This window comes from Canis lupus, chromosome 10 (genome assembly GCF_011100685.1).
Source record: "Canis lupus familiaris isolate Mischka breed German Shepherd chromosome 10, alternate assembly UU_Cfam_GSD_1.0, whole genome shotgun sequence".
In the NCBI taxonomy this organism is placed as follows: Eukaryota; Metazoa; Chordata; class Mammalia; order Carnivora; family Canidae; genus Canis; species Canis lupus.
This window is the reverse complement of record NC_049231.1, coordinates 48809350-48830484: the sequence shown is the minus strand read 5'-3', so window position 1 is coordinate 48830484 and position 21135 is coordinate 48809350. Positions and strand designations below refer to the sequence as shown.

The 21135-nt window shown below is 36.5% G+C and overlaps 1 protein-coding gene across 1 annotated transcript in view; it reads left to right on the top strand.

The window, feature by feature from the left end:
* Window positions 1-21135, top strand: part of SRBD1 (S1 RNA binding domain 1) — a 189748-nt gene that overhangs the window by 161492 nt on the left and 7121 nt on the right. The window contains exon 19 of the mRNA XM_038551198.1: window positions 3599-3781. Coding sequence (XP_038407126.1) covers window positions 3599-3781 — 183 coding nt within the window. The remainder of the gene's footprint in view (window positions 1-3598; window positions 3782-21135) is intronic.

Below are 21135 nucleotides of genomic sequence, written 5' to 3'. Positions count from 1 at the left end.
AAACCTAGGTGTCCATTTGTTCATTCCTTCAACATGTGTTGACTCTCCAATCTTTGCTAGGCACTGGAATCCAGTAGTGAACAAATCAACAGATTTCCTGCTCTCACGAAGTTACATTTTAATACGTGAGACAAACAGTAAATAAACTAGTAAAATAAATAGTTTCAGATGTAGTAAGTTATACAAATTAAAACAGAGAGATGTGACACTGTCTTGGGGGAACAGTATGAGTTTATTATGCTTTATATGAGTTATTCATTGAAAAGTTATTTGAACCGAATGTTGAGTGAGATGAGGGAGCTAAGCACACAGGAGTTGGAAGGAAAGCATTCTAGGCAGACAGTATATCTGCAAGGTCCCAAGGCATGACCAAATTTGGTGTATTCTGGAAATGAAACTAAGGCCAGTGTGATTGGAGCATCACAAGTGGGAAGGACTTATACAAGGTGAGGTGACAAAGAGGACTTCACAATGGCCACTTTTATCTGTTTCTCTAAGTGAAGTTGGGCCTTCTCACTCCCTCTTCCCTGAAAACTGACCAAAAAATAATTGTGTAGATTAAGAGCTAAATTCTTGCCCTTAACTTCTAATCCTGGTAGTACAAAAGCAAAGAAACTGGGTAAACTTCTTAGCATTTTATAGTCATGAAAGAATAGGGTTTTTTTCAAAGATTTATTTATTTATTTTAGAAAGAAAGAATGCAAGTAGGAGAAAGAGCAGAGGGAGAGAGAGAAACCTCAGCAGACTCCCCTCTGAGCACAGAGCCCAATAAGAGCCCAGTCCCAGGACCCCAAGATCATGACCTGAGCCAAAATCAAGATTGGCTGCTTAACCAATTGAGCCACCTAGGCATCCCGAAATGGTGTTTATGTATTTGCTTCTCTGGGGCTACCTGTTTCATTCATATTATTTTTTTCTTTTGACAAAATTATAAGAAAGATAATATGGAAAAATAATCTTTATTCTGCAAAAGACTAAAAGGGAAAAACCAGCCCTGCTGGATAATAATAATATAAAATTAGAGTTATCGGGGATCCCTGGGTGGCGCAGCGGTTTGGCGCCTGCCTTTGGCCCAGGGCGCGATCCTGGAGACCCGGGATCGAATCCCACATCGGGCTCCCGGTGCATGGAGCCTGCTTCTCCCTCTGCCTGTGTCTCTGCCTCTCTCTCTCTCTCACTGTGTGCCTATCATAAATAAAAAAAATAAAAAAAAAAAAAAGAGTTATATAACCATTTAGTTTTGATGTAGAAGTGGAGGAGAATAGAGTCTGAAATTCAAAACATAGACAGAATTTAGTTTATGATAAAGGAGAAGTTTCAAACAGTGAGGAAAATTGATTAACTATCCAAAAAGTGGTATTATGACAAGTGGCAGGAATTTGAACGCATGGGGGAAGCTATAATTCCACCTCATATCTTATACCCAAATAAATCCCAGATGGATCATAGACTTAAATAGAAGGAGTGAAACTGTAAAAGTCCCAGAAGAAAACATGGGTAAATTTTGCAGAACACTGGAACGTTAGGAGGCCTTTTGTAAGTAGACAACAAAACCTAGAAGACAGAAATGAAAAACAATTGAGGATAAAATAATCCCATGTTTCTTAGTTTATATGTTTTTTAAACACTTGGTTAGAAAATTCACATAATATAAAAAAGAATAAAATGAAAAATGAAAGGCCACCGTCACTTCAAAATAGTTTCTAATATATTGCTTCCCAATAGTAAATTTATACTTAGATCAACTTGTATGTTTATTATTTAAAAATGCATATAGAAGGGATTCTGCTATCTAATTAAACTATTTGAAACTTGCTTTATTTATTTCAGTAATAGATCTCAGAATTCTTTATACATATTACATATAGATGTATATCATTATTTATAATCTCTGCATCATATTTAATTTATGGGTGGGCCATAATCTAATGTAATCAGTGCCCTATTGATGAACATTTGGGTTGTTTTTGTTTGGTTTTTATTGTTGTTTTCATTTGGGTTGTTTTTAAAACTTTATGTTTTATCAGCTGATAATGAAGTACTTGAAAATTCATGACTGTTAATCTTAATAGATCATACCTTTATTCAGAATGGACTACTGCTATCTCATTGAGTGTTTTTTGCTTTGAAATCTATTTTGTTTGTTAGCAATGTTGCTGCTTTTGCCTTTTTAGTATGCTTAGTATTTTTTTTTCAAACTTTCTGTGACCTTTAATTTTGATACAACTCTTTTTTTTTTTTTTTTTTTATTTATTTATGATAGTCACACAGAGAGAGAGAGAGAGAGGCAGAGACACAGGCAGAGGGAGAAGCAGGCTCCATGCACCGGGAGCCTGACGTGGGATTCGATCCCGGGTCTCCAGGATCGCGCCCTGGGCCAAAGGCAGGCGCTAAACCGCTGCGCCACCCAGGGATCCCTGATACAACTCTTATAGACCAGTAGATTTCATGGTTTTGTTCAATCTTATATTCATTTATTACCGTTTTTGATGTTAATCTTATATCTATTGCATATTTTCTCATCATCATGCTTTCTGAATTCCTTTCATGCTGTTTGTTGGATTTCTCAGCTAACTAGTTTTCCCACCTCATTTTTATCTCCCCTTAGTGATTTCAAGTTGAATGTCTTTTTCTGATGATTATCCTTAAGCATCATTTGGACTAGCCTCTGCGGTTAATAGGTATCTTTGTCCTCCTGGAGAAGACCGGCACCTTAGGACTCTACCCAGCCTTTTTCCCTTCAACTATATGTCCCATGATAAGATGACATGGGATTTTAACTTTAGTTTCAGACTGTTCTTTATATATATTTACATTATTCATTAGCAGTTAATAAGTTAGTATAGTCTCTGCCCATCACTGTTTCTTGTAGTCTACATTATCACTTTTGTTGAATTTGTTTTTGCTGGAATATATATATCCTTAAATTCTTCTCAGAGAAGGTATATTATATAGGTTGTACTTTAGCCCTTAAATGTCTGAAAATGATTTTAATTTGCCTTCCTTTTGGAATGCTAGTTTGGTGAGGTATATAATTCTAAATTCAAAATCATTTTCTCTCAGAACTCTTAGGATACTGGTTCACTGTGTTCTGGCATCTGATGTTTACCAGTGAGAAATCTGATGCCAGTCTGATTCTAGTTCCTTTTGAGGTAATCTGTTTTATTTTTCTCTCTTGATTCTTGAATCATATTGTAAAGTTGCCTCACAATATGTCAAACCTGAGTCTTTTTCCAGTCATCCTATTTCGTACTCAGTAGGTTCTTTTAAGAACTTGTAATTCTCTTCAGTTCTGGGAAATCGTCTTCTCTTTCTCCTTCTCCTTTTTCTTTTTAATTTACTTTCCTTCATTTTTCTCTGTTCTCTCCTAGAATACCAATTATACAGGCTGAGTCAGGAATGTTTTTGGCTTTAAGTAACAGGAAACTCTATTAACAGTGTTTAAATAAATACATGATAATTTCTGTGAAGTCAAGGTCAGCATGTGGGTGCTGTTTGTGTGTATTTGTATGGCAGAGAAATAAGCACATTTTAAAGACTTCTTTTCTTCCCAACCTTCCTTCCCCTCCCATTCCTTGCCTCTTTTAAATGGTTACAGTGGTCAGCAAACTGAATCTGCCAGTCAAGTTCAGGAAGTTGCTGTGACATCTTCAGCAGGTGTTGAGGTCACAAATGAGAAGCAGGGCAAGAAGAAGAACAAAACTGCTGTGAATGTTGTGCTGAAGCCAAATCCTTTGGACCAAACTTGTATTCACCCGGAATCGTATGACATAGCGATGAGGTAAGTCTGAGGCCCATGTGAGAATTCTCCATGCCCCAAGTGAGTTCCCTACAGCAAATGGCCTTTGTTTTGGCACAATGGAGACTTTAAAAACATGACCATGTTTAACATGACAACATTTTTCAGAAGTTCCGCATTGCTGAGTTATGTGGCACATTATATTATTTCAGTGAGGAATGAAACCATTATTCCTGGAGCAGTGTCAAGCTAATAAACCCTGGTACTAATGGTGAAGTGTGTGTAATGGAAATTGCATGGCACTCTCCTCTGTTTGTTTTGGAAATTAACAAGACACAAATGACTAGCACCTGGCCTAAAGCTTGTGCTTATCTAAAGATAAAGCCTTTTTGAAAGTAAATGGCCAACTCTCAAATTTCTTAAGAAATATTGCCCTGCTAAGTTATTAAGAGTCTAAGAAATGGTGTACTTTTAATGAGCATACATTACACAGAATGATATGGGGGAGGTTTTGAGTAGAAGGAAAAGTTTAATGTTAAGGCATTAAAAGACAAGGAAATTTAATAATACATTTAATTAGTTAAAAATCACTGAATATTTTAAGACTTTTAGTGATTTAAATAAAAGCGGGTTTAAAATAGTGAATATTTTAACTTTCACTGAATCAAAAGTGAGATTTTTTAGCTTGTTTTGAAAAAAATTTCTATTTGATTTTAATAAATATAATTTGTTTCCATTTATTTATTTATTTTTTAGAAAGAGAGAAAGAGGGAGGGGGGGAGCAGAGGGAAAGCAAAAGAGAGAATCTTTTTTTTTTTTTTTTTTGTATATTTTCTTTACTGGAGTTCGATTTGCCAACATATAGTATAACACCCAGTGCTCATCCCATCAAGTACCCCCCTCAGTGCCTGTCACCCAGTCACCCCATCCCCCACCCACCTCCCCTTTCACTACCTCTTGTTTATTTCCCAGAGTTAGGAGTCAAGAGAGAGAATCTAAAGCAGGTTCCATGCCTGGTACAAAGTTCAACTTGGGCCTTGATTTCATGACCCTGAGATCTTGACCTAAGCCGAAACTAAGAGTTGGACACTTAACTGACTGAGCCACCCAGGTGTCCCTTGTTTCCTTTCTTTTAAAAGTGTTTAAAATTATAGACTATAGCACATCATAGAGAACTTAGGAAATAGAAAAAAAAAAAGGAAAAAAAACCAGAACTTAGGAAATATTAAAAAAATAATATGTAATACTCTGTCAACATCAAAACAATGGTGCCTATTTTTCCCCCAGCATTTTGTTATGGAGAAATTTAAACATACAGAAAAATTGGAAAAAAAATTGTTTACAATGAATTCCTAGGTACCCACACCTAGATTTTATCATTAACATTTTACTATGCCTGTTTTTCTACTTATCTATTCATCTCTTCATCAGTCCATCTCATTTTATGCATTTCAAAGAAAACTGCAGACGTCAGTGCACTTTCAACTAGTACTTCAGTATGCATATCATTAACTGGAATTCTGTAATTCTTAACAGTATTTTTTTCTCAAGGTAAAATTCACATACAATTAAATTTTAAGTACATATGAGGTGAATTTGGGCAAATAAATATTTTCACAAATATAATACTAATTATATTAGTATAATCCAAAAAAAAAAAAATCTTGCTGTTATCCTAAAACCTTCCCTTATGCCCCATCCTAGATAATCCCTACCCTAACCTCCTAGACCTAACCACATATTCTAATTTTTTCTACCAAAGATTTGTTTGCCTCTTCTAGGACTTGATATAAATGATACCATACAGTTGTACTCTTATGTAAGGCTTCTTTCAGCATAAAGTTTAGAGATTTTTTATCTGTGTTAAAACAAGTAAATAGCTTGTTTCTTTTTATTGCTAATATTTCATTGTATGAATGAATAGGCCACAGTTTTTCTCCTTATCAAAGTACCTTTATACTATTTCCAATTTTTGGCTTTTATGAGTAAAACTGCTATGAACATTCTTATACATTTTTTGTTTTTGTTATTGTTGACATTTGCTTTCATTTTTCTTGGAAAAATACTTAGGAGAGAATTTGTTGGGTCATAAAGGTAGGTGAATTTTTTCTTAGAAACTTCCAGACTTCACTCCAATATAGTTGTACCATTTTATACTTTTCATCAACTATACATGAGTTCTGTTACTGGACATCTCCACCATAATTTGATGTTAGTCTTTTTAATTTTAGCCATTCTTGTGTGTTGTGTGTATGTGGTAGTATCTCTTTGTAGCTTTAATTTGCATTTCTCTGGCAACACTGAGCACTTTCTCATGGGCTTATTGGCTATTGGCATACCTTCTTTTGTGAACTCTGTTCATATCATTTAGCCATTTTCTAACCTTTCTTAAAGATTTTATTTATTTGAGAAAGAGCATGAGTGAGAGGAGGGGCAGAGGGAGAGGGAGAAGCAGACTCCCCGCTGAGCAGGGAGCTGCAGGAGGCTTGAAGGCAGATGCTTAACCTTAACCGACTGAGCCACCCAGGCTCACAGCCATTTTCTAATTGAGTTGTTTATCTTTATATTATTGGAATGTGGGCATTTTAAAAATTTTTTTCTGGAAACTAGTGTTTTGTCCGTATATGTTTCACAAATGTTTTGTTCCAGGTTGTTGTTTACTTCTTTATTTTCTTATTGGTGTCTTGATGAGCAGAGGTTTTGAATTTTGGTGATGTCTACCTCATCAGTATTTTCCTCTTACAGTTATTACTTTCCCTGTCCTAAGAAACTTTTGCCTTGCCTCAAATCATGAATATATGTCTGTGTTTACTTCCAAAAGCTTGATAGTATCAGCTTTTACATTTAGCTTGATGATACATCTGAGGTTACATTTCATGTGTGATTTGAAGTAGGGATCAAAGTTCGTTTATTTATTTATTTATTTATTTATTTATTTATTTGCACATTATGAACATTTACTTATTCTGGCCCTTGTATACATTTTTTAAATGAGCTTATCTATTTCATTAAAAAGCAAAAAACCAGGCAGCCCTGGTGACTTTGCGGTTTAGCTCGCCTTCAGCCTGGGGTGTGATCCTGGAGAACTGGGATCAAGTCCCACGTCAGGCTCCCTGCATGGAACCTGCTTCTCCCTCGTCACCCCCCCCCCCCACCTCTCTGTGTGTGTGTGTGTGTGTCTCTATTAAACAAATAACATCTTAAAAAAAAAAAAAAAGGCAAAAAACCTGGTGGGGTTAGGATTGGAATTACATTGAGTCTGTAGGGATCCCTGGGTGGCGCAGCGGTTTGGCGCCTGCCTTTGGCCCAGGGCGCGATCCTGGAGACCCAGGATCGAATCCCACATCAGGCTCCCGGTGCATGGAGCCTGCTTCTCCCTCTGCCTATGTCTCTGCCTCTCTCTCTCTCTCTGTGACTATCATAAATAAATAAAAATTAAAAAAAAAAAATTTACATTGAGTCTGTAAGGGATTATAGGAACAGTGGATATCTTCATAATAATCTCTTAAGTCTTTTGACCATGAACTTAACATCTTTTCACTTATTTTGGTCCTTCATTTCTCTCAGACATGTTTTAAAATTTTCACTGTACAGGGCTTGCATGTTTCTTATTAAATTTACTTTATATTTTTCAACACTATTATAAATGGAATTTTAAAAATTTGTTGCTAATATGTAAAAATACAATTGATTTTTGCATAGTAACCTTGTATCCTGCAGCCTTGCTATAAGTTCACTTACTAGTTCTAGTAGGTAGTTATAGATGTGTTTATAGATTCTTTAAGTTTTCCTGTATAAACAATTATGTTATCAGCAAATAAATGAAAACTTTACTTCTTTTTTAATATTAATGCACTTTATTTCTTTTTCTTGCCCATTGCAATGTCTAGGATCTTTAGTACTGTATTGAATAGTGGTGAAAATAGGCATCCTTGTCCTGTTCTGAGTCTTAACACATGATTCTCATTTTTTTTTAATATAAAGAAATTATGATCAGGTTGCCTGGGTGGCTCAGTCAGTTAAGCATTTGCCTTTGGCTCAGGTCATGATCCAAGGGTCCTGGGATGAGCCCTGTGTCAGGCTTTCTGCTCTGTGGGCAGTCTGCTTTTCCCTCTCCCTCTGCCTGCTGCTCCACCTGCTTGTGCTCTCTCATCAAATAAATAAAATCTTTAAAAATACATATATATAAAAGTTAAAAAATTATGGTCTCATAGTAATTATACTTCTAGTGTTTATTGTTTGAGAAGATGTATATGTACTATACATGATTTTATACACTTCTTGCAAAAACTGACACCTCCTTGGGTACTAAAATAGCATTTTGTTGCATGCAAATCAATGTCTTTTTAAATGTACATTGTATGTTTTTATACTATAGTTCATAAATTTTTCAACTTGTTCTCTCATATAAGCATAAGTTTTTTATTTCTGCATATCTCTCTTTTTAAAAAGCTGAGTGATATCCCATCACATGATTAGACTGTAATTTATTAATAGCAGTACTAGTAGTGGTTCCTTATAATGGATTCCTAGAAATGCAATTACTCTGCCAAAGGGTTTGAGACTTTATGTGGCTCTTGATATACATTGCCAAGTAACATACTAATTTATGATGCCACCAGCAGTGTTGAAGCTTGAGAGATCTTGAATTTCTCTTGTTAAGCAGGACTTTTCTGCCAATTTTTACATGGGCCACCTTTTGCATGTAGAACATAAAAGCCTGACCAGAAACTTCACCTTTCTCTCTGCTTCCTTTGGGAGCAGGCTTGTCTCTCAGAAGGAGGGTTCTTGTAGACTATTTCATGGGAAATTTTGTCTACATGAAGTTCAACTCTTGACCTTTAAAATCTGGCAACAGAACTAGTAATTTATCTAATTAAGTTTTATCCCCATTATCCACCTTGGAGCTATAATAATTATTTCTGGCTCTTAAGCATACTTATAGTATGATGTATAGTAGATGTATAGACATCATAGGCATCACTCAACATAGGTAGTTCATACTTTCATATAGTATTATACAAGTGTCTTCCCAGGGAAGGAAAGCTCATTGCGGTTATGATTAAGTTATTATTGGTTTGACCTCAGTTGTGTAAAAGTAAATTCCATTGCAGTAAAGTTCATTTTTAATTACATCAGAAAACCAGTAGGAATGTAATGGCTTTCATGCTCCCCTACCATAATGTTACTCCCCAAAATACACCAAGATGTGAAGCTATTAAGTCTTTTTATTTTTATATTTGTGTTATTCTCCCTCACATAACACTTTAGAAAATTGAAGTCATGATATTTTTTAACCTGAGTTAGTCATTTAGTGGTTCTTTTAAAATTCTGTCTTTTTAAACTATTTTTTTTAATTTTTGTTATTTTTGTTTTTGCATTTTTATTTTGCCGATTTTATCTATATGTGGGGATTCTCTATTAAATATTAAAGTCCTTTGTTGTGTGAGCTGAAATTTTTTCTAATTGGTTTACCTTTTTTATCTCCGTATAATGCGATTGTGTTTTTGAAATATAAATGTTCAGTTTTTATGAAGTATAACTTTTTTTACTTTTATGCAAATTAGTCTTCTCTTAAGATAACTAATCTCTAATAACAAATAACCATAATAGAAATCAATAGTCAATGACCTTTGTGAAACACAAAGTTGTTCACAGGACAGAGAGATCATTTCCTGGTGGGGTTGTCTTATAAGGACAAGGATGACTTAGGGAGTTTGGACTGAGAAGCTGCAAGGATAAACTGCTGTCATCTGAGATGAGGAAGACCATGATGGGAGCAAGGTTGAAGGGAAAGCATTAGAATTGAGTTGAAGACCTGTTAGGTTTGAGACATCAAGTAAGCAGCTGGATACGTGAGTCAGGAGTTGAGAGAAGAGCGACCCGAGCTGAGGATATGAGTCTTGTGCTTAAAGCCATGAGTTGGGAAGAAGTCACCACAGGACTGACCAAAATTTAGTGCTTCAACTTCTCCTTTACCCATTCCCTCCATTGACAGTGAGCTTCCACTTCATCTTCCAGTATCTCTGGTATTCATTTTTGCCATTCGTATCCAGTTGTTCTCTTTTATACCTTCACCCAGTCTGTCAGTAAACTGTATTGGCTGTCCTTTTAAAATATACCCTGGTGAGAAGGGTCTGACCACTTCTCACCAACTGTCGTACGGACCTCTCAATCTCAGTCACCATCATCTCCACTGGATTATGACTACTGCGATTAGTCTAACAAGTCTCCCTGCTTCTCTTACCGCACAGCCAGTTATCTGTTCTTAGCAACAGACAACTAGATCCTTTTAACATGTAAATCAAAGTATGTCATTCTTCTGCATAAAACTCTGCTATCACTTCCAGTTACACTCAGAATTAAGGCCAAGTCCCATAATAGTTCCCAATGCCCTTTTAACCTGATCTCAGGTTTTTCCCTCCCTTGCTCATTCTGCTCGAGCCATACTGGTGTCCTTGTTATTTCTTGAACATGCCAAGCCTCTCCCACATTAGGGTCTTTACACTGTCTTGTCTCTTCCCGAACTCTTTTCCTCCTGATATCTGCACATCTAACTACTTAACCTCCTTTACCTCACCAAGACTGCTCACATGTTACCTGGTCAACAAGACCTACACTGACTACCCTACTTAAGTCTACATGCCCTTACCTGTAAGCCTAGTCATTCTGATTCCCATTACTCTCTACTCTTTCTCTCTTTCCCACAGCACTTACCACTTTTATCATACTTTACAACTTACTTATTGTGCTGGTTGTATCTTGTCAGTCTTCCTGAGAGGAGGGATCTTTGAATATATTCCAAGATTGCAGAAAAGAATGGAATACAGCAGCACTCACTAGGTATATGCTTAATGAAGGAATGAATGAACAATTCTGTCAATACTAGTCTGGGTTAGTGGAAAACAGTAGTGCCATTAACCATTCATTATGGAACAAGAGAGGAAGACCAGCCTTTTGGTTTATTTGTTGTTTTTGTGCAGGGATAGTGAGGACAAATGAGAAGAGAAGAGAGAGTTATAAAGGGAGGAAGAAAGGAGGATACAAGTTTCAGTTGGAGGTATATTGAGTTTGAGTTGCTAAAATATTCCATTGCAGGCAAATGGAAAGGCAGTCCTAGAGCTTAGGAGAAAGACCTGAACTAGACATGTTGATATGTAGGATTGGAATTATCAGTGAAAGGCGAGAGATAAGGAGTTATGTGAGTGGGTACACTCATCCAAGGAAGCATGTAGAACAAGAGGAGAAGGTGGTTAAGATCAAAGACTTGAAGAATGTCTGCATTTAAAGGGTCAGAGGGGGAAGAGAAGTCAGAGAAGACAGAATATGAAAACAAAAGTCATGAAAGAAGGTCAGTAAGTTGGTGGTGTCAAATATGGCAGAATGGATAAGTAGTTTAAGAATGTGTTGACAGTTGAGAGGTCATTAATTGAGAGAGTAATTTTAGGAGAGTGGCAAGGATAGAAACCAATGTGTAAGAGACTGGGGAAAAGCAAGCAGTAAGTATTAGAGACAGATAATTCTTCTGAGAAATTTGGTAGTGAAAAGAAGGAACCATGTAATGAAAGTCCAGGAAAAGGTAAGATAAAGAGTTGCTGCTACTTTTAACTTTTAAGGAATAGAGAATGGGGAGACCACAACAATAAAACATCTGTGGCCAAAATGAGAGGAGTAAGTAGTAGAGACATGAAAGATACAAGAGACATTCATAAAATTTTCTAAAGCTAAAAGACTTCTTTCATTTAGCTGTCACTCCTCACTTCCCATGCCCACATTTAGAAGTGGGGCAACTAGGAGGCAGAGAGACCAAAAGAATGCCAAGGTCAAGAGTCCTTAATAGCAGCCTGTGAGGAATGAGGGTGGGAAGAGAAACAGAATCAAGGGATGGAGTTGTAGTTTAGGGAAGTATGGGGCAGGATGAGTAAAGATATGGAGATATTCTAAGGAAGGGGATTTTAAGGTAGCTTTGAATTTTTCAGTAAAGTAGGAAGTAATCAAATAAATGTGAGGAGACTCTGACGGAAGTAAGAGATTTAGAACAAAATGGCTTCAAAGGATTACTGAAGGAAAATCTGTCTGTAACAATAATAGGTTTCTTAATCCTATGTTCCACTTAAATCTTCTGTAATACGGAATCTGTATGTTTTTTTCATTGACATTTCCTAAAAACTTTACATTATTCCTGACCCTCTCTCTCTTACTTAAAAATATCTACTGGCAGAGGTAGGTACATACTCCTGCTCTATGCCCAGTTCCTCTCCTAAAATGAGAAGATACCAAATGTAGTCACTATCAAATTGCTTCTTTTGAAATGCACATGCCCTTATTCTGAAAAACAACAGAAGGGAATTCTTTTAATGCAGTATTCAGGAAATATATCTGCAGCAGAACAGCATAAAATTCTACACACTCTGTGCAAAGAATTCATTTCCTACAGATCCCTTAATAAAATAAATAGGCAAAGCTTCCTTTAATGGAGGAGGTAATGTTTTCTCCAGAGGAAAGGCAGAGTCTGATTTCAGCCATGTGATGATAGAGAGTAACAGTCAAATATAGCATATTCCAGATACTCATTTCTTTTTTTTTTTTTTTTTTTTTTTTTTTTGTCCTTAGGAAGCACACATAACAAGTCTTGCTACTCTTCTGTACTAACATACCACCTTTAAGGATGCAGTATCCTTAATCTGAAAGATCATTATGATTACATTCAAATCTGGCTCCAAACTAGCTTTTTAATTGTGACCTGGTTTAAAGATCAGGTTTTGGAGCTAATTAAGAGCTCAAGATTTGGAGTGTCATAGATCTGGTTCATAATCTTGGTTCTACCAGCTGAATTATTTTAGGTAATTTACTTCACCCATCTGAGACTCTCTATACCATAAAAAGTGGGAATAATAATAATACACCAACCACATAAGATTGCTGTGAGGTCAACAAGATGATGTTTCTAAAGTGCCTAGTAATGAGATTTTGTTGTTTTTATTGGACTGTTAACTATTCCCCAAACCTGACCTGAGCTATATTTTCCTGACTCCAGCCCTTTAAATATCTCTTTTCTGGGGCACTTGGGTGGCTTGGCGGTCATGATGGGATCGAGTCCTGCATCGGGCTCCTTGTGGGGAACCTGCTTCTCCCTCTGCCTATGTCTCTGCCTCACTCTCTGTGTCTCTGATGAATAAATAAATGAAATCTTTTTTAAAAAAGAAAGAAAAAAAAAGAAATCTTCTTAAAGACCTAGCCCAAATGTCACCTCCTGCATGAAATCTTACAAAGATACCCCTCTCTGTAAATGAGCTCTTTTTCAGCTTCTGTGCTTCACAAAGGCCACTTAATTATTGCACTCACTGTGTCATGGCTATTTGTAAGTTTCATCCTATAGTGGCTAGAAGTGAAATGAATGAAAAGTCTAGCTTTACTTCAATCTAGATTTTTCTTCTCTAGTCTAAACTGGCTGAAGTCAATGCAGTTGTATAAGCAAAATTCTTGATAGAACATCTAGAACCTGCTTTCTGCCATTGCCTATCCCACAAGTTGAGTAAGTACTTATTTCAGAATCCCTTGTGGATTGGATGCTTTTTCAGACCTCTCCAAATTGAATCCCATGCCTTCCCAGAGCATGTGTGTCCAGAGCCTTCCTGAACTTTACAGACTAGAAAACAAGAGACAGACCATGAAAGAGGATTACTTACCATTTCCTGTCATCGTCTAGAAATCTTCACAATGTCCTCATGTGTGAGTGATTTCATTGTGTTGGGTAACGTGGGGCCATGAGGAAAATTGCTCCTGTCTTACGAGTAAAATAAAGCGTAGAAACAGCCAATTTAGGGCTTGCCACTCCCCCATGCCTCTTCTTTTTTTGCCATACCATTTTGGTTGATCAAGATAGCCAAAGACAAGTATGTGTTTTTTTCCTTTTTCTTGAATAAAGTGCTGGGAGGTAGTGTTTTGTACTGCAAATTATGCTGGTTTGTACATGTCACAGTGAGACCTGGCATTCTCCCAAAGAATATCCTGCATTGAGAATTGGATTCACTTCATTCAGATAGTTAAGCTTGTTATGGTCTTGATTTTAACTTCAAAAATTCCAGAAAATGTAATATCAAATCTGTCATTTGGCACTCATTTTAATAAAGCATTAGCTAGTATTTAATTGTTTTTTTCCGTTCTGGCCATTAGTGAAACATCTAAAAGACTAGTTTCTGGAATTGGTGAGTAGCCTGCATACAGGACTGTGACATGCAGCACCATTCTGATGGACTAAGCCAATGTGTATCAGATGAGTTGTATCAGTAGCTATACTGTGCAGTATTAGCACTGTCAGTTCCTTTATTACTGCTGATGTACCTATTTCTGACCCTACAGTCAATGCTGAAAAGTATGTTTTCAGAGAGTAAACAACCATCAATTTAAAAATTCAAGTCTAGGATAAGAATAATTATATAAATTGACAAAATAATTACTTGGGGAAAGAGGATCTTCTATAAAAAGCCCAGTAATGTTTATTCTTAATTTACTAAAAACTTTTATCAGGTTTTTTTAGAACTAAAGTTGGTCAGAGGTTACAAACTTTCAGTTATGAGTTCAGTTCTGGGCGTCTAATGTACAGCATGGTAATTATAGCTAACAAACAGTACTGTATTATGTACCTGCAAGTTGGTAAGTAGATCTCAAATGTTCTCACCACAAAAAGGAAATGATAATTATGTGACCAGATGGAGTTGTCATGGTGGTAATCATTTTGCAGTTATATAAGTATATCAAACTGACTGGTTATATACCTTAAACTTCTAAAATGTTAAAAGTCAATTATGTCTCAATATAGCTGGAAAAAAAGAAAAACAGGTAGAATTAAGCCAATAGATACAGAGGATTCTGTGATGAGATAAATGGATAAATGGATCCCATTTGGATAAATGGAACAGTGCTCATAGCCTAAAAATATTGGGGACTAGGGGTTGTAGAGGTCCTGCCTTGCTCCCTGCCATGGAGCTACAGTAAGTCAAGCCAGACAGTGACAAGTGCCCCAGACTGAAGACCTTTAATGAGTGAGCACATCTTAGCCTCTGTTTCTTTCCCATTCCTGTTCAAGGATTTACTATCTCCAAACTCTTTTTTTAGAATTGCATTCAGAGGTTTTGTCACATTCTTCCGAAACTTAGCTTTCTGCCCAGCAAGGAAGGAAGTCTGTTGGCTAATAAGCAGCTGTAATGCAGGGAGTTTAGATTGTTGTTTTAAAACAAAACAAAAAACAGCAGCAGTAGATTCACAGATTTGACATTCATGGTTTTGACTGTGAACAACCCAGAAGGCGCATGACTTGTGGTGATTTGTAATTTTTGTGAGCGGTAAGTTACTTAGCCTGCTGAGTATGCCTAGCACACCTCCGCACATCTACAATTTGCTATAGCTTTCTCCTGCATTCGCATGCCAACTAACTTCTGCAATGATAAAAACATGTTTCTTTGTGGGAAGCTTGCCTGAAAAGAAACCCAACTACAAATTCTATAAAATAAATGAAGATTAGGTAAACAGATGTAAGAAATTATTTGCAAATTTGAAAGGTCTTACATTTTTCTGGACTTGCCTCACAAGAGTTGGCAGCATTTGGACATGAAAATTAAGTCAGAATCGCTGCTGACCTTTGATAAATGATGTCTTAGCATGTGTATCAGCTTTAGTTCCTGTGGAGCTATAACTGGACAAGAGTAGACTGCCTTTTCAGAAAGTGGCACCGCATCATAAAAGAAAGACCAATAGATTACAAAGGTGATTTTTGTTTTTCTTCTTTTTTTTCATCTTGTTAGTAGTCAAAGCCTCAAAACATCATACTGTAATTCCTAGGAAATAACATTTATAATACTTTCTAAAGTGCCTTCACAAAAGAGAAAGATGAAAATGTACCCACCTGACTATGCTGTGAGGTTCTTAGGAATTGACTGTCAGGTCTTGTGTCTTACATGCTGTTGCAACACCCCCCACCCCCACCACCACTCCCATGAAGTTTAAGGCAAGGCTAGTTGAGGGAGCTAGGAAGTTGAAGAATCTAAGATAGTACCTAACTTCCCTCTAGCTTATTCTGGAAGCAGTACAGTACCAGACTGCCTGGGTTCAAATCATGCTTGTTTGAGCTGGAGAAGTGATTTAACCTCCCTGGACCTTAGTTTACTTGTCTGTTAAATGAGATAATAATAGTACCTGTCTGATAGGATTACATAGGTTAATATATCTAGAATCCTTAATACCTGGGACAGAGTAAGCTATTGTTGCTGTAATTATTATTACTGGGTGGTTGTTGCTGTTAAGTTTATTTATTTATTATTTATTTATTTATTTATTTATTTACTTATTTATTTGGTGATCCCTGTGTCTAATCTGGGGCTCGAACCCACAACCCTGAGATCAAGAGTTGCATGCTCTTCCAATTGAGCCAGCCAGGTGCTCCCTTATTGCTATTATTTTTAGTTGTGATTGAGGAGGAGCTGTCAAGGTGAGCCATTAAAGTAAAGGGGGATGTGGTTTACAACTGCTGGCCTCCCAGGAAAAAATTGTTTTACCGTATGATCCAGCTATAATTTGGGTCATTGAACATTGTTAATTAATATTAACACTGGGTCTTGGGACTAGAGAAAAGGCTGTGGTTTCTCTGCTGCATATGTGGAGCAGCCTGTTAGCACCCAGCAGAGAAGGAGTGCCAGGGAGTTTCCAGCCAGCCCCAGTGGTGTGCTTGCTTCAGACTCTCTCATCTCCTTAGGACTGGCCTTCTCCCGTCTTCCTCAGGCTTAGATCACTCAGTCTGGAGCCTGAAACTCAGTAGGGTATTGATCTAGTGTCCCATTATCTGCCTCCTTCCTTTCCTGTCCCCAGTCTCACTATGGATTTTAACATTAGCCTGTCTTCTAACTCTGTGTGACCATAAGCAAATTACTTTGACCTCAATTGCATACTCTTCAAATGAAATAAAAATGACTCTGCCCATTCAGAGGACAACCAGGGTTTTTAGGGAAATAACAGATGTTAAGCATTTTCAAATTCCTTGAAAGGAGGATTCCTTGACAGATCCAAACTCACAGTAAAAAGACTGTTTTCCCAAGGAGGACAGTCCTTACTCTAATACCTGGGCTTTATCAAACCCCAATAGCACTGGAGCTGTTTAATTCCAGCTCTGCCATCTAGCCTAGTGGTTTTGAGTACTACTTTTTTATTTGCCCTCCTCTTTCAAATATTCACAAGCACTAATCCACGTTATGGCTTTACAGCCAGTAAATTAAATTATATGAATTCTAAGCACAGTGTTTTTGAGCTATAGAGAGTCTACAGGCTTTGAAACCACTAACTTAATTTTGTCCAACTCTTGCTGGATAACTCAAAAAGAGCCAAACTTTTTCCTTTTGAATTTGGTTTGAAAAATAATAAATTGTTCCCAGGCAGTGATTCTGGGTGCCAAATTTTATCTGGGATCTAATTTTTTTGTCTGCATTGAATATTCCCTGCAGTAAAGAGTTAAGGAGTGTTAATGAAGAGGTGATCTATGACAGCTTTTACCTTACCTACAACTTTGTGGTCTCAGCTGCGTGTCTTTGGGCAGGTCACTTAATCTATCAGAGTTTCGATTCCTTTATCTGAAAATCTATATCCACAATAAATTTTTGAGGGAATTAAATGAAATCATCTTTATTAGTACTTTGAAAGTATGCTTATCTGCATGTAAAAATCCTACCCCTTAAAAAGCAGATGTAGAAGAGTATTTATTCTGACATACTGTCATTGCTTAAAATAAGACTCTCTAAGTTCATTCAAGGCAGAGACCCTGTTATCATCTTCCATAGTCTTCTTTCACAGTAAATGAATACTTAATGAGAAAAACTGAGTATGCTTTACTCAATTATTTTTCAGATGCTTCAAAAATACTTCAATTGTGTCACATTCCTTGGAAGAGACTTGATATTTTAGAAAATCTTTATCATTTAAGGGTGTTTGTGTGTATGTGTGTTTAAAACAACCAGACTCGGGGCACCTGGATGGCTCAGTGGTTGAGTGTCTGCCTTTGGCTCCGGTTGTGATCTGGAGTCCTAGGATCAAGTCTTTGACATGAGGCTCTTGTACTTCTCCCTCTACCTATGTCTCTGCCTCTGTCTGTGCCTCTCATGGATAAATAAATAAAATCTTTTTAAAAAATAAATAAAAATTAAAATATAAAACACCAGACTCAATGAAAAGAGGATGATCAACCTGAATAATACAGGGTTGATGGGGTTTTCTCTGGTTCTTTTTATTGAAGGGGGTATTGTTGTTTTAAAAAAAAATGTAAGAAAATTAATTTTCCTTTGTTGCCTGTAAATTTATTTCTAAGGCAGTTCCTAAAACAGGATTTTAGAAATTTTTAGAATAGTAATCACATCATTTCATTACATGATGCCTTCCCATTTTTATGTACTCACACTAATTTGGATGTATATGTATATACATTTGGGTTTTTAAATTATACTATCACGCAGTATACCATAACCTAGCAAATAGTTCTGAAATAGGAAAAGCTACATAAAAATCAATATTACAGGGTACCTGGGTGACATCCGACTCTTGATTTCAGATCAGGTGGTAATCTCAGGGTCCTGGGATCCAGCCACACAGCTACTCTATGCTTAGCAGGGGGTCTGTTTAAGGATTCTCTGTGCCTCTGCCTCTCACCCTGCTCATGTGCGCGCCCTCTCTCTCTCTCTCTCTCTCTCTCATTCTCTTTCCCTCTCCCTCTCTCTCTCAAATAAGTGGATGAATCTCTAAAAAAAAAAAAAAATCACTACTAATTCCTTGTGGCATTGGTTATTATTTCACTGATCTTAAATGTTTTTGTGGTACAACTGTGTAAACACATTGTAACTAGCATTTTTTTTATAAAGCCAATTCCATATACAGAATTACCAAGATAAAATAAAACAGCTTTCTAAGAATATATTTTCCTATATACAATTAATGCAGCATGGATGCTGTATCCAGTTTCTCTGCATATATACCAGATCTTTGAAAAAGAAGGAAACATTTAGTAAGTTCTTTGGAAGTTAGAAGCAGGTAACTGTTGTCTTATGGTTATAAACCAAGTCTTTTAGAAAACAAACTGCATTTCTTAATCTATGACAGCTTCTCCTTTTCAGTTCCTCTTGTTTTTGTTTTCTGCTACTCATAGATGCAAGAGTGTATTTAGATGTAGGGATGTGTTTAGATGGAGGAAGTGCTCCAAAGATGCTCCACATGATACCAAGCCAATGCCACTGAAGATGTCCTCCAGCTGCTGCTTGGATGGCTGCATACCATTTAAAACTATACTCTCAGATAAAAGTCTGTACAGGCTTTCAGAACAATTCCTTTATCCATTCTGAAAGGATTGCATTTTTTAAAAGTTTATCTGCAGTTTTCAAAAGCCAATTAGCTGTAAGTTCTTGTGAAAAATTGTTTGCTTTACATTTCTCTGGTTGATTACATGCTAAGAAAAGCCATTTAAACATTGTCTTCACTGACCTAGCAGCTTCTGCAGTCCAATGGGATGTTCCATTAATGCACTCTACTTGAATTTACCAGTACTTACAGATTTTGCGCCAGCAAAGGTTTTTAAGGATTTTGGCCCAGTTCAGTGTCTCGGTTTAACAAAGAGGTTAGAAGTTTGAAAAGCTTCTTTGATGATTAAAGTGCAACTCACATTGCTGCCCCTTGGACTTGGCTGCTGAAACAGCAGATGTGGTAAAGTCGGCGCTCTCTCTTTCAGGCTGAACTAAATGTGCACTGCTCTGCATTCACCTGTGTAAATTCAGCTCCCCGTAGGTAGTGTAAAAAGAGTATCAGGTTTTTCTTTTTTGCCACATTGGAATTTATTTTTAGTCTTTAATATTAAGAGCGGTAGATTTAAAAATATATATTGAATCTGTGGCTTTGGCGTAACAGATTATTCCTGAACTTTCATTTGTGTCCCACCACTTAATCTACAATCAGAGTTAAGAAGGCCAGGTTTTCTCGTAGAGTGCAAGCTCTCTTTTTAAATCACTGAACGTCCATCTGTATTACAAGTTATGACCTGCTTTGTCTGTGCCTCCTTATTTATAAAATGACTGTGCTCTTTCATTTAATGCTTTGTTTATTGATGTAATTACAATTGAGTAAAACTAATGGATAAAAATAAGCCAGTACAAAAGTCTCTTTTGGAGCTGTTGAGAGTGGGTAGACAGCCACAGGTACTTTGCCCTTGCAGCACGGTTGTTGGGTTTTTCGTGGGATTATAAATCCTGTGTGTTGAGTCCACAAAGCACGTGCTGATAGTAATTTGTTTTTAAAGTGATGGTCTTGCATCACCGTGGTTCCTCCATACTCTGTGGGGTACCGTGGTGCTTTAATGTAATGAACCTGTCCTGGGCTCCTAAGCTGAGTGATTTATCTGAAGTCTTATGAATCTTGAGAATTTCTTGTTCTTTGGGAAAAAGCCTTATAAAGACTGACTCTGGAGAGAAAAAACATTGCATTTGTAATAAGTTGCTGTTGAAAATATCAACAATTTTAGGTCATATAAGCATTCTGCTTGAAAAACAAGCATTATCTCTGCTGCAAGGTCTATATTTTAACTTCATGCAGATGTGTGCTAAAAGAACATGATGTGCTTATTTGTTGCATTTATGCTACTTTCTTACTTTAAGTAAGATGGATGAAATTACATATTAAATAAAAACAGCAGCTCAGGCCACAGTCCTTAGCAAACTGAAAAAGCTTTGCAAAGACAGTGGAGAAAATGACACTATGACTTTAATAACTCATTGGCTTTTGAGAGAATTATCTCCAGAAATTCATTTATGTAACAATTTTTTTGTGGAATTTATTCAGTATTAACTGTCTCATGTTTAGAAATCATCTATCGTTAAATTGTGTTGGTGAAATGTTACCAGAAGTATTATGTTTTATATCTTAAAGATATCACTTATTTTGACATGACTACAGTTCTAAACAGACACACACTGATGTGGTGTGAAACTCCAGTCAGTAAAAATAGGTTTGTGGCCTTGGGCAAATTATTTAACTTCCCTGAACCTCAATTTTACTTTTCTGTGTTATAGGGCACCTAGTTTTTAGGATTATTGTTAGGATTAAATGAACACATCTCTCAAGCACTAGCATCATGCCCGGCACTTACCTGTCAGTACATGTTCCCTGTCATTCTGTTTTTCAAGCTTCATAAAGTGTGATGTGCTTTTATATGGTATTTTTCAAGGCAGAAAGAACTTTGTATTGAGTATTACTTATCATACCCAATTCTAAAATGAAACTTTGTATTGCATGTTACTTCTTACATTCAACTCCAGCGTGAAAATTTAGAAAATGTAGAATAAATTTCTCTTAGGATATTTAAAGAACGCATGTTT